This window comes from Ambystoma mexicanum, chromosome 10, assembly GCF_040938575.1.
Source record: "Ambystoma mexicanum isolate Mex_15411 chromosome 10, UKY_AmexF1_1, whole genome shotgun sequence".
NCBI lineage: Eukaryota > Metazoa > Chordata > Amphibia > Caudata > Ambystomatidae > Ambystoma > Ambystoma mexicanum.
Genome location: NC_090932.1, coordinates 1,201,262,231 through 1,201,276,076, shown reverse-complemented (window position 1 = coordinate 1,201,276,076; position 13,846 = coordinate 1,201,262,231). Strand labels below are relative to the sequence as shown.

The window sequence follows — 13,846 nt, the reverse complement described above, 5'->3', positions numbered from 1 at the left end:
CAATTGGGAACATCACACCTTCACAGATGGGCAAGCGATAGGACTTTGCATCATCCAAGGATGCATATCCTCCTCATTCCACAAGCAGTGGTCTGACCTGGTGGCCGTACCGGCACCCGCAAGCAGAACATGATGGTAGCACCGGTACCGTTCTTAACGGTACCGGTGCTACCACCCTCCCCATTCCCATTTGAGCCCTAAGGGGCTCAAATGGGAATGGGGACGTACCAGGCCCGGCCCCCGCAAAAGGGCAATTGCTGGGTCCGACTGGGCCGGAATAGCTCTGTAAGTGCCCATTCACGGGTGCCGTGGCCGGATGCGAGTTTGGAGGTAGCCTTGCCGGTTTTACCGGCAAGGCTACTTCCAACCTCGTAATGAGGCCCCAAGTCCTTTATTTTTCCATCCGCTTTATTTGGGATGTTCTTAGTTTCTTTCCATGATGCTTTAGAATAATTATTTCTTATTTAGCGCTTTCGCCAACGTGCTGTACATAGAACAAATGTACATACATTTATCATCCCAACAGAAATTTGTACTACTTTATCAACTTCTGAAGGATTAAAGGCTGAGTTGGATTTTCTGGGATTCGAATCTGCGACCTGCAGATCAAACATAGATTGCAGCAGTGAGTGCTGAACAAGCTGAGCTATCTTACAGGTTTATAATGACTTTGAAGTCCTCACGCATCTGATTTTCCATTTATACCCCAGGACCTGCCAGCGTAACGCTTTTTTTTCTGGCTCTATTGAACATAATGCACTTGTGCCAGTCCTGCTTAAATTGGCAAGTCAGCAGGGTTGCGGAAATTTAAAAAGGCATTTTAGTCAAAAGAAAACCCACCGAACACTGTGCCTCATTATGAGTTCGCCGGTGTGGTCAAAAATGGTGGTAATGCAGTGGTGACAGAGTTACCACTGAATTACCTCTGCTTTACCACACCACAGAACTATGGGTTTGGAGATAAGGCAGAGGAAGAACCTCAGGCAGTATGCAGAGGTAATTCCTCCACTTTACAGCCAAAAAAAGGCCAAATCGGCAGAATTACCTTCTGGGCCAATTAACACTGGTGGTAATTCCACCAAAATCCCCATGGAATCCTATGGGCTCCAATAAATGGGGAATAACCTCACCTACCACCACTCGTGATCCGGTGGTTATTACGCCGTACCAAGTGGTGATAACGGTAAATAGATAAAACTAAAACGTGTAGTGAGGCCCATTGTGTTATTTCATGCATATATTAACACATTATTGATATATTATTTTGTTGGGATGGATATTTGTGTTACATGGCAATCTGCCATCCTTAACTAGTAGCATTCACAAAGCTCACGGATTGGTCTGTTTGGTATTCAATCTACTTCACCATGGTACTAACACATGTTTTGATCTCTCAGGTGCTCACCGATACGTGTGGCTGGTATACGAGCAGCCTGGGCCAATCAAGTGCGATGAGCCTGTGCTTGGCAACACCTCTGCGGATCACCGAGCTCAATTCTCTACATCATGCTTTCGTAAAAAGTACAAGCTGGGGCCTCCGGTGGCTGGTACTTGTTTTCTGGCAGAATATGATGACTCTGTACCAAAGCTGTATGAACAACTGGGGGCAAAGTAATAACTGGTGTAGAAAAACAGAACACTTGATTATTTCTATTTTCTTAAAAATGTCATTTGTAAAGTAAACCTAGATTTGTACAGGGACACGTGTACATTTTCCAAATCTGCCTGCCTGTTATTAGTTTTACTTATTTGTCAAATGCTTTAAAGCCTCTCACTAAAACCGTTAAGCACGTATCCACTGCATTATTCGCCACAATTTGGATATTTGTATCTTCACACACTGGGATCACAAGCGTTGTTAAAAAAATGATTTTATGTTCTTTCAACAGCAATTATAAGTCCATTGCATTTTAATGGCCCTGATCATTGTTTGAAATGAAAGCTGAGCCAGCTCATGGCCTGCCTCTATCCTTTCGCTCTGTCCCGACCCTTGTTAGATTCATATATGGACAGTGTGCCTCAAAAGTGACTATATACCACAAATGATCATGAAGAAATATGACAAACTCAGAATACTGGATGTTGGCAACAGTCCTTCAAATTCTCACCAATGACACCCGGACAGATGCCCAGAGGCACGGCATGCAAAACCTTATGGCAAGGACACCGTAGACCATCAGAACTCTGCCTTATTTCGACCCAGGCACTCCAGGGGTAAATAAATGTATTAACTTATATTGAACCAACTTGAGTCAAATCTACCTACAAGTTAGGGACATGTAGGCAGGTTTGGCTCAAGTTGGGTCAAATCAAGTTAATACATTACATGTATGCACCCACGCCCCTGTTGCCAGCCGATCTCAACACTGCTCCCCTCCGCCCCCCTTTTTTGAGTTAGGTGTCTTATAAAAATCATGTTTTAGCTCGTTCTGTCTACATGTTAGGAACTTGGCATTTTTTTGCAAGTAGCAGTCTACTTGCAAAAAAGTGTCATGTCCCTAACTTGTCGACAGATCGAGCTAAAACATGATTGTTATAACAATAGACATTTTGTTTTACGTTTGGGTTGAACTACTTAGATAATTATTACATAATATGTTGGGGTGTATTGAGCATATTAAAGAGATCAAGTTACCTTCCATATCTACTCTAGCTATTTCATGCTGATATTTTAGGCCCGAACGAGCTTTGTGTATGATTTTATACTATTGTATGTCTGTATTGAAATATGCGCTTCAAACATGTATGTTGCATTTCAACCAGTATGATGTGGCTGTCTGTCCCTGGCTTGCAGAGTCTTGAATATACATGACAGCTGGTGAAACCAGATTTGTAATGAACCTTAAAAATGTTTTGGTTACTATTTTAATTAAAAAAAAGGCGTGTGAAATTTGCTGTGGACTGACATTTTTACTAGACGAATACAAATCTAGTCTTCATTTATTTTGAGAAATGATCTGAATAAAGCAAAAATGGGGTCTCTAACAAAGTCCAGGGATAGAAGGTTGTGTTGTAGTTGGTGAAGTTGCTATGTGTTTAACGTGTGTGATCTTTTTAAAGTCCCTGCAATTAAACATTCCAATTCATATTTAATATTGTGGCTTCCTGTTTTTTTTTAAAAACTGCAGCAGTGGGATCCAATTTTTTACTGAATGGTACCTTAAGATTCACAAGCGCTGGCAGTTACCCGCCATCGGAAACGACTTTGGGTCACGTTTTTGGATGCAGGGATGCTGCCCTACCAGAGTGCCAAGCTCTGAGACGAAGGGCACCTAAAATGCTGTGATGCCCCGCTGCTGAATTCTGGGCTTCCAGAGAGAATCACTAAACATGAACAGTTTTTGGGTTCTGGAATAATGTGTTGACGTCGTCTTGACATGATCCCAGGCTATTTTACGCTCTCTTGATTTCCTTCAATTTTTATATTTGAGAAGAATTTTGGTTCTCCTGTTTTTGATGGTCTAAATCTCAATTGCCTGTAGGTTCCCTTGTCTCCTACTTTGTTATTTAGGGCTAAAGTCCTCTGCTTCATGGAATGTACTTTTTAGGGGACTGAGACTGCTTTGTACGGAGGCTGTGGTTGATTTTCTTTTTTCTTTTATTAAACTCTTTTGTAGAGTTCAAACTCGTATGGTTCCATGTTATAATGTCGCCTTTGCAAAAAGTCACCAGGTAGGTGTTTTTTTCCTGCACCCATAAAAGTCTTCCACATATTCTAGGACAGGTATTATTTACTATTATATACTCCCAATCTAGCATATTTGGGGAAAGTTCTTGAATTTATTGGGAGCGCAGATTTGGGGAAATGTCTCCCTGTGGCGACCTTTTCCCAGGCGGCTATCACAGGATACCACTCTTTGCGAGTTTAAATGGGTTTAGCAAAATCACAAAGTACAATGTTTAAAAAGGTTTTATCTTCTAAGCATTTAAAAAAGCACCTATGGCAAACAAGAACCCATTCGATAAATGCAAAAGCATTCCATCCAAAAACCAAGACCCCTCTAGCAGGCATACTAAGCACCAAACAAGATCCTGGTTGTGCATGTCTTTTACTATGCTCCCGGCTGCTATGCATTACTTCGGGGGTTCCCATTACTGAGTAGGCCTGTAACACTGGTGACAAGCTGGTGGATTGCTCGCTACACTACAGCAGCAAAGCCATCCTAGAAAAAGATTGTTTTAAAAAAAATATATATTTTAAAACCTGGGGATTGGAGTAATACAGAATACAGACTACTGAGGTTACTAGGGCCCCCTTTAAAGAGCCAATTTTTCAGACACGAAAACTGGAGTATGCAATGTGCAGCCTTTAGTGACACTAAATAACTGTTTAAGGTGTTACGAGATTCAATGGGGCGCTGTCAATAGTTCTAGTATCTGAGTAACATGAGGTCACTTCCTCTTAGCGGACAGGATTCTAGAGAACAGCCTTCACCAGATCCAAGTTCTGATTTCATACAGGCAGAGCAGTGTTTTCTGTCTTTGCAAAGTTGGATAATGCAGCACCTGACCAGCAGAGTTAAAGGGTTAGTTCAGAAAATGTATTGGCCCAATCGATCGGGCATGTATTTTAGAGCATACATCGATCATTCTTAAAAAATAGTTCCAATGCAACTTACCCAGGGTTTTCTCACTTTAACACATGCGGAAACTATGGGTCGGGTACCACCATCTTGTGCTGATCTTTTTTTTTTTTTTTAAATATGTGTATTTTAAACCAATACAGGATGACAACCATACAGTATAAACAAGACATGTAACACATTTTCCAACAGTCTCCTTCGACCCACACCTGCCCCCCCCCCACCATTCTTGGTCCAAAGTCTCTTACCCCCCGGGCCACCCGCTCCGTGGACCCAACCGATTTGTTCCCCCCACAGGGGTCCTCCCGGTCCCTCAGGGTCCACTGGGTATTGACGGGCTTATAGGTCAGGGCGGGGAATCGCTGGTCGTACTCCAGTATTGGGGCCCAGATGTTCTGGAAGCAGTGGAGGAGTCCAGCTTTTGCCGCTGTCACCTTCTCCGCGATCAATATATCCCATAGCTTCCCCCACCATTGGGACATAAAAGGGCCGTCAGGGGACTTCCAGAACCGGGATCGCACAATTTTCCCCGCTAGAAGGCATTGATTCAAAGGTTTCGCTCTGCTCCCGAAGCGTGGGTAGATCCGGGGGTCCGGGACCCCTAGCAAGATGGGCTCGGGCTCCAGCGGGGGTGTCGTCCGGGTGATCTGGCCAATGGTCACCAGGCACAGTTTCCAAAACTGCTGGATCTTTGGGCATGTACACCACATATGAAAGAAGGAGCCCAGTTGGACACACCCTCTCCAGCAAGCCTGATCCACCCAGGGGTTAATATGGTGAAGCCTGAGGGGGGAGTAATACCACCGCTGCATGATCTTGTATGCACATTTCCTATTGGTGACACTGATGGACGAAGAGTGTGTTCGGGCCCAGATATCCTCCCAGGTCTTGGCTTCCACCTGGTGGCCCATGTCGGCCTCCCACTGGGCCATGCATCGGGTTCTTGATACCAGGAAGCCTCCCAAGAAGCATCGATATAGAGTTGAAACCCTGCCTCGAGCTGGCAGATCCTTGAGTGTTAGTTCGAGGGGGGTGAGGGGACGTGTGGCTGCTCGGGGGATTTGGGGGTGTGAGCACCAGTGGCGTAACTGGATGTACGTAAACCTGTCTCTTTCCTGGAGTTGGAACCTTTCCTTACATTGTTTGAATGTTTAGGGTGTGCCTCCCACATATAGCTGTTCCAAGGTCCTGAGTCCTCCATTTACCCAGTTCTGGAAGTTATGAGGGTTCATACGCTGGATTGTGAAAGATTAGCGATAGGGGACTCAACCCCCTCAGAATTCCCTTTCGTTTTAATGCCCAGTCCCAGGAGTTCAGAGTATGCTTGGTCGCCAGCAAAAGTCCTTTCCAATGTTCTCTGAGGTGAGGCGGGATATGTGGGAGAAACCGCAGGGGGAGCAGGAGTTGTGCTTGCTCCAACTCTAGCCATCTAGGCCGGTTCATATCTGTCATGTGCTCATGTGTGCCAGTTGCGCCGCCACCCCGTAGGCTTGTAGGTCTGGGACCCCCAGCCCTCCCAATTTAGAGCTGTCTAGCAGTGTTTTATGAGGGATTCTGGACTTTTTACCCCTCCAGATAAACTTCAGCATTTTCCTCTGTAAGTTATGGAGGGTCGGTACTGGGATTGCCACTGGGAGGGAAGAGCAGGCATAGAGGAATCTCGGGAGTAAGTTAATTTTGCAAGCTGTTATGCGTCCCATCAGTGAGATTTCCTGGGATGTCCAACGCTTCAGGTCCCCTTCCAGTTCCTTAAACATCCGAAGGAAGTTAGCCTGGTATGTGTCTTTCGGGTTCGCAGGAATGTGCACTCCCAGGTAGGGGATGGCTCTTCTCTTCCATGCGATTGGGCACATCCTGGCCAGCACCTCACGTTCTTCTGGGGGGAGGCCGATGCCCAAGGCCACTGACTCGGTGAAGTTGACAGAGAAGCCTAACACCTCCCCATAGCTAGTTATTTCCGTCAGGGCGTGCTTTAATGAGGAGCGGGTCTCCGAGATCGTAAGCAGTACATCATCAGCGTACAAGGCAATTTTATGCTGCGATGGACCAACCTGAGGGCCTTTGATGTGGTTATTCAACCTGATCCTCTGAGCAAAGGGTTCCATGGTAAGCGCAAAAAGCAGGGGCGACAGTGGGCAGCCCTGCCTGGTTCCGCAAGTTAGGGGGATTGAGGCCGAGATGGACCCGTTGATCTTCAGGAAGGTCTTTGGGGATTTGTAATTAGCCAGAACCATTGTCTGGAACGTTGCACCAAAACCAAAAGCCTCCAGGGTGAGTCTCATAAATGACGTCCACCCTGTCAAATGCTTTAATGGCATCTAAGCCCAGTAGCGCCAGCCCCTGGGAGCTTCGGGTAGCAAGGTCCACCAAGTCCAAGGCTCTGCGGACATTATCTCCTGCCGCTCTGTTTAAGATGAAGCCTGACTGATCAGGGTGAATTGTCTCGGGTAGTATGCGAGCTAGGCGGTTGGCGAGGATTTTGGAATACAGGTTGGCATCTATATTCAGCAGGGCTACAGGCCTATATGAGGCCTGGTTTCCCGGGTCTTTTCCTGGCTTGGGTAAGAGGACAGTGGTGGATTCCTGCATCAAAGGGGTTACTATTCCCGAAAGGAGTTGAAGAGTGTCACCAGGGGGGGATCAGCTGGGGTTTGAATATTTTGTAGAATCTAGAGGAGAATCCATCCAGGCCTGGGTTCCGGGATTGGAGAGCTTTGATGGCTTCCTCAACCTCCTCATCTGTGATCGGCGCCTCCATGCTCTCTCTTGCCGAGTCAGGTAGTCAGGGCAAGGCTGTTCCCCGTAGATATTCTTCCTGTTTAGACTGGTCCCGCGCTGGTGCCGTATTTGTTTGGGTCAGGTGGTCCTCCTCGCAGGCCTGCGATAGTATTGGTACATCTTGTTTTGGCCAGTTTAGCTACAAATATTTTGTTTGCCTTATTGTTCTTCGCATAGTAGGGTTTTTTGGCCGTACCATCATTTGTGCGGTAGGTTCAGCATAGTGGGCCTCTAGTTTTTTCCTGGCAATGCGAATGGCTTGCAGTGTTCTGCGGGACCAGCCTTTTTTCTTGTGGATTTCCTCCGCTGCTTTAAGTTCCTCCTCAAGGGCCAGCGGGATTTGCCGCCTGGTACAGTGAAAGGCCACCCCTTGCGCAATCAGGACTCCTCTGATCACTGCCTTCATAGCGTCCCAATTGTTCGCTGGTGAAGTGTCTGTAACTGGGTTTTCTTTGAGGAAGTTCTTGATCGCGGTTGCGATCTTGTCCCTTACCGACATATCGTTGAAGATTGGGTCATAAAGAGACCACCTACGTGGAGAATTGGGTTTGGGATTGTGTGTGCGGATTTCCATGATTACTGGGGCATGATTAGATAGGACCCTTGGGCCAATAGTTACTTCGTTGGTGCAGGCGAGTGCCTGAGGGGATGTCAGAAGGAGGTCGATCCTTGAGAAGGTTCGGTGAACGTAGGAATAAAAGGAATAATCTTTTTTGGAGGAGTGAAGCACCCGCCATGAGTCTACTACCTCCAATGACCTGAATAAGCATAGGAGGGTAAAGTCTCCAGGGGTGGGAGGGTGAGATTTATCTCTAGTAGGGTCTGGTACTCCATTGAAGTCACCCCCGATTATAGTTTGGCCTTCTGTGAAGCCCGAGAGGGAGGACCCCAGCGAGTCATAGAAAATCGCTTGCCCAGAATTGGGGGCATATACCGAAATGAAGGTGAACAGGCCTCCTCGCAAAAGGCATTTAATTGCTATAAATCAATCTTCCGGGCATGCTTTCGAGTCTAGGATCTGGGGATTTAGGTCCTTCCTGAAGAGGATAGCGGTGCCTCCCTTCTTGGTGCCTCCAGAGGCGAAGAACTGAAGTGGGTATGGTCGGGAAGGGAAGCCGCCCAAAGTCTGCCAGTAATAGGTGCGTATCCTGGAGCATAGCTATCGCTGTATTTTCAGCGTGAAGTGTTCACAAGATCGACCTTAGTTTGGCGGGGGAGTTCAGCCCATTGACATTGAGCGAGAGAAATTTTAAGTTTTGGTGTTCCTGGGCTAAGTCCCCTCCCGCCACCGCATCTGGGTGGAGGGGATCGGAGGAGCGAGGGTTAGCCATTATCTCGGATGAGAGCTAGAAGTGTGTCATCCCGCTCTTGGGATTTTAACACAAGCCCCCAACGGGAGGCCATAACTTTAACTTGGAGGGGGCGACATTGGCAGTGCGGCCAAGCCCCTGGCTAACTGGGCCAGTCGAGTTAGTAGAAGTAATACGGGGTTCCAAGGACTCAGGGATGGAACGTACCTTGGAACGGCATGGGCCGTGGGTGTAGCCCGCTGCCATGGTGGAAGCTGTTCGTACGCTGGGTCGGCGATTATGGTGTTTCCTAGAGCAGATCTGGGCGGTCGGCGGAAGCCCGAGGCGGGGGTCCGTAGTGGTCCCACCCCTGATTATCTCCTCCTGGAGTTCTGCGGCACCTTTGACCATGAAGACCACCTGGGCTTTGGGGGGGAGCAGTTTCCAAGTTTTCGGCAACTGCCGGGCTCGTCGAGTTGGCCTCTTTGGGCGAGGATGGGTGCATGATATTGTTAGCATCTTCAAGGTGGCTAATTCTCTGTAGGGTGCCATTATATTAAAACTGTAGGGCCGTTGGGAATAGCCATCTATATCGCACCTGGTGATTTTGAAGGAAGAGGGTCCAGGGCCGGAGTGATTTTCTCCTTTGAAGGGTGAGAAGTGAGAGTTCTTGATAGATCTGGAGAGGTGAGCCCTGAAAGGAGAGTTTATCTCGTGAGCGGCTAATAGCTGAAATGACCTCTTTTGTAGTGAAGAAATGGACCCTGGTGATAACATCTGGGGGGAGGTCCGAGTTCACTCCTCGCCATGGGCGCAGCCTGTGGGTGCGATCCAGCAGAAGTTGGGATTTGTCCAGTTGCAGAAGTAGGGACTGGAAGAAGTCCCCTACATATTCTGCCAGGTTTTTGTCCAGGACGGACGATGGAATTCCTCAGATCCGAAGATTGTTGTGGCGGGCCCTGTTTTCGAGATCTTCCTGCTTGAATTCAAGGATTTCACATTTGTCTTGTAGGGATCTAATTGAGCGTTGGATTTCCCCCAGTGTAGCTGAATGGTCTTGTGAGCGATCCTCAATCTCCCCCAGCCTCTGCTCCACCTCAGTCACCCTTTGATCGGTGTGTTCTAATTTAGTGGTGAGTTCTGTCATGCAGGTTCTAAATTCAGACTTGATATCAGCCAGGAAAGCTAGTATATCTCCTTTGGTGGCACGGGCTTCTCCTTGTTCCTGGGGTTTTTGTGGAGTGAGCTTAAAGGGGTCGGATTTCTTTCCTCTGTCTGTCGACAAGAACATAGTGGCGCTGTCCGAGGTCTTGCCGGCTTTTGATTGTTTGGCCATCATGACCGATTGGGAGGGATGGGAGGGGTGATGCTCAAATTTTCGTGTTGGGGACCAGTCCAGAGGTCATTGGCCGAGGCCAGAGTGTAGTAAATTTGCAATTTGTTGAAGCAGAGGCCTCGAGAGTACAGGTCAAGTCCTGTCAATGCCGGTGTTCCAAAAGGTTATGGCCTCCCAATGTCGGGCGAGGAGGAGAGGGCAGTTATGGTTCTTCTGGAAAAGAGAGGGGTTGTAATTGCTTCCTCGTTCTTTGGGGTGGATGTGAGAAGCTGTCCAAAGATGTGGGCCGGGGCGCGCCAGGAAGTGAGTGGGTGGGAGAGAAAAGAGTCTACACCGCCTTGGGAGAGTGGCGGATCAGCCCAGTCTCGTTGGGGCCAGGGATGAAGGCCCAACCCACTCCAAATGTGGCTAGAGTTCTGCAAATCCTGAGGGACTCCTTTTTGACTATGGAGGCCTTATGGTGGCTTGATCAGTAAGGCCACCGCGACAGAGGCACTGAACAGTGCACTACGCTGGTCGCCCTGCTCCCATGCATTCACTATTATGTTGGTGTGGGCTCTACTGCCATCTCCATTGGGGGCCCAGGTTTAAATTGCCCGAATCTGTTGCTCTCCTCTCTGATGGCGTTGCCAGACTGTGCCTCATTCAAGCGGTCAGGGAGTCCCCCCCTTTGTAATTTGTCGAGCATCACCCATTTGAGAGATGTGGCACCTCATGGGGTCTTCGTGTCCCCTCAGGGGCCTAGTAAGAACGCTCCAAAGCTGCGGGGGGAATCCGGTGACTGCACTATTGTTCTGGGCAAGGGGGGGCCAGAAGATGCTATGGTGGACCCCCGTCTCCCTCTTCCCCCAGGGGTCGCTGCCATACATTTTGTAGCCATGCCTCTATTTCATACCCCACATGGGCACTCCTCCGAGGCGCCCCTATAGAGGAACGGGGCCTCTGTGCCACCTCGGGGCCCCAGCAAGGCACCCAGCCCATGCGCCGGGGGGAGCCGCATGCTTCAGGCACTGTCAGGCTCGGTGCCGGGGTCCGCTAACACTGCTTTGCGGGAGCGGAGAAGACTGCCACACGGGGTCCCGCACCTAAAGGGCTGCACCAACCTGGGTCTGCCTCCGCTGCCTGTTTTTTCGGGTGCCGCGGGCCGCTTATGAAGACCCGTAGGATCCGCATCCGGCACTCGGCTCCCGTCAGGCTGCAGCAATCAGGGTCCAGGCCGGCTGCCGAGTCTGGGGCCTGTGCTGCTCCGCGGGAGTGGGGGAGCCTGCCCCTTAGCCCCCCGCTCCTGGTGGTCCACCATCACCAGTCACCAGGGTCCGCCACCGCCTGTTGTTTTGGATTCCGGGGGTCGCCTGTGATGTCCCGTGGGAGCGGGGGAACCCGGCACTTGACCCCCTGCTCTTGGTCAGCTGCAATTGCCCAGAACCGGGCCGACCACCGGGTTTCGGCATGCTCTCTGCCAGGGCTCCCCGTGTGCCTACACTCCTATGTGGTGCACGTCCACCATTTACACTTTTCAAGCGTTGTTAGGCGCCGAAGAGTCCCTCCTGAATTTAAGCATCACGCTGCTATCTGGGGTACCCATCTTCGTACCAGACGTGCAGCAGTAGTTCCGACTGCTGTGGATGTAGTCAGTGGTGCAAAAGTCTCATGGGAACCGCATTTTTCAGCTCCAGCAGCGAGCTTCCCATGGAACGCTTCACAAGAGCAGCCACATCGATGGCGCTCCAAGCCACGCCCCCATCTTGTGCTAATCTTATCCATTGATCCATTTCCCTAAATTCAAATGTCATTGTGGCAGTAATTCAGATCACCCGCCCCTAACACTGACATCACTAGATGCTCACACTCCATTTCACAACCCCAATGCACGTCTCTAGTCAACGTCCTCTGTGCGCAATCTATTGACAGGTCTTGTTCCTCGACAAGTGTAAACAAACCCTTTCTGATCACACAACGTTGGAGTTTCTTTTTCCTTTGTGTCATTGGGGCTCATTACAAGTTTGGAGGTAGCCATGCCGCTAAATGTGGCATGGCTACCCCCATACCGGGTACCAGGTCAGGGTCCTGCAAAAGGGGACTTACTGGGCCATTCCGACCTTGGAGTGCCTAGTAAATCCCTTTCGCGGGACCCGGACCCGGTACATCTCCATTCCCATTTGAGCCCCCATAGGGCTCAATGGGAATGGGGAGGATGCTAACAACGGGCCCGTTAATGACAGGCCCGTTGTTAGCATCCTGGAATGCTAGTGGGTCCCGCTAAGGACGCCTGGTCTGACCAGGCGTTCCTTAGCGGGACCCGCAACAGTCTTCATAATAGGGCGGCCCGTAATGAACGGTGTCGGTCCCTTACCGGCACCGTTCATTACATGGCCGCCAGGATCCTAATGAGGCCCATTGTATTTTATTTCGAGCTTCCCTGACTTGTTATGCTCTGTTCAGCTATCTGCCAAGTACGACACATTTAGAACCGGTACTTATACTGCCTAAAATGAATTAACGCAGTAGTTGCTTTTCATTTGTTATATTATGGACAAATGTCTTTACCAAACCATATTTAAACATGTGTCCTTGCAAACTTCTAAAGTTTGAGCCTATTGATCTTGTCTTTTCACTATGTGCTTTTGTAACATGGCGGTTTCTTCGCTTGTCTTTCTTTAACATTCATTGTTAATGGGAAACCTCTTTTCTTTACTGTATACAGACAAAACATTCTTATGTACCTCACTGTTGAGTCTTTGCTTCTTCACTATTCAGGAACTATGGCAACAATTCAGCCCTACCTGTTCGAGCCCGAATATTCAGAAGAGGAAATCCTTGAAAGAGAAAAAAGTTGAGACGATGTGGAATTAGATGAAAGTCATGAGGATCAATCACCAGAGCCTGAACCCAGTCACATGGAGCACGTTTCCACCTGGTGTACCTGCCATCATTGTGAGTTTATACCTACCCTGGTGGAGAACTGCTGTTGCAGAGAAATCTCTGGCTGCTTGGCCTACATTGCCGAAGAAGACACACCACCGCTATGCGTTACCAAGCTGCGTGACCTCAGGGCTGCCTGACTTAAAAGATCACTGTTGCAAATGATGATGTCCTTATGCACAAACTTCGAGCTACTTTTCGTCCCTGTAATCCAAGTAACAAGTAAGTTAACTCTATATATGTTGTGTGTTTGATGACCGAGACGGCTAATATAATATGTTGTTCCCCTACATCAATATAGCTTTGATGGATCACTAGCAAAATAATATTTCTGTTAATTGAATAAATTACTCATACTAATCTGAAAACAAAGAGTTCATCTTTAGATTTATCATCCAAACAATTACATTTCTTTAACTTGGAAGTTTCTCCAAAACCGTTTTTGCTGGAATGTGCGTTCACATTTCTAATTGATCCCTACTTGAAATCACAAGTAGTGTCAGTACTTCGAACGGAAACATACTTTTTAAAGTATAACAATGCCTTACATTTTACAACGTAGTGCAAACAAAAAAATTCAATTATTGGGTTAATTCAAGTAAACTATTTCTGTATCTCTTATACAGGTGGTACAGACTTGTGGCATATCATGCCTTTATATGGTGGATTCATGGAAGACTGGGATTTCGCGTTCCACAAGTAATACCTGCATGTGGGGCTTGAGCCATTCATGATGAATTCCCCAGTGATCACAGACAATACCTTGTATTTATACAGAGAGTACCTCGATCGCAGCAGTATCATTTGTAGTGTCATTGCCGTCCACTTTACCAAACTAAATAAAACAATAATAAAATGAGTTAATCTGAAAGAAAACATCTGTGAGATCGACAATGAATATCGCCAGCTCTCCACTTTTTACCTTGCTTTCTGAGTCG

The 13,846-nt window shown here is 48.0% G+C and overlaps 1 protein-coding gene across 1 annotated transcript in view; it reads left to right on the top strand.

The window, feature by feature from the left end:
* Positions 1-3,093, top strand: part of LOC138492176 (phosphatidylethanolamine-binding protein 1-like) — a 56,792-nt gene extending 53,699 nt beyond the window's left edge. Inside the window, exon 4 of the mRNA XM_069619195.1 lies at positions 1,398-3,093. Coding sequence (XP_069475296.1) covers positions 1,398-1,615 — 218 coding nt within the window. The 3' untranslated portion in view covers positions 1,616-3,093. The remainder of the gene's footprint in view (positions 1-1,397) is intronic.
* Positions 3,094-13,846: the final 10,753 nt, after the last annotated feature.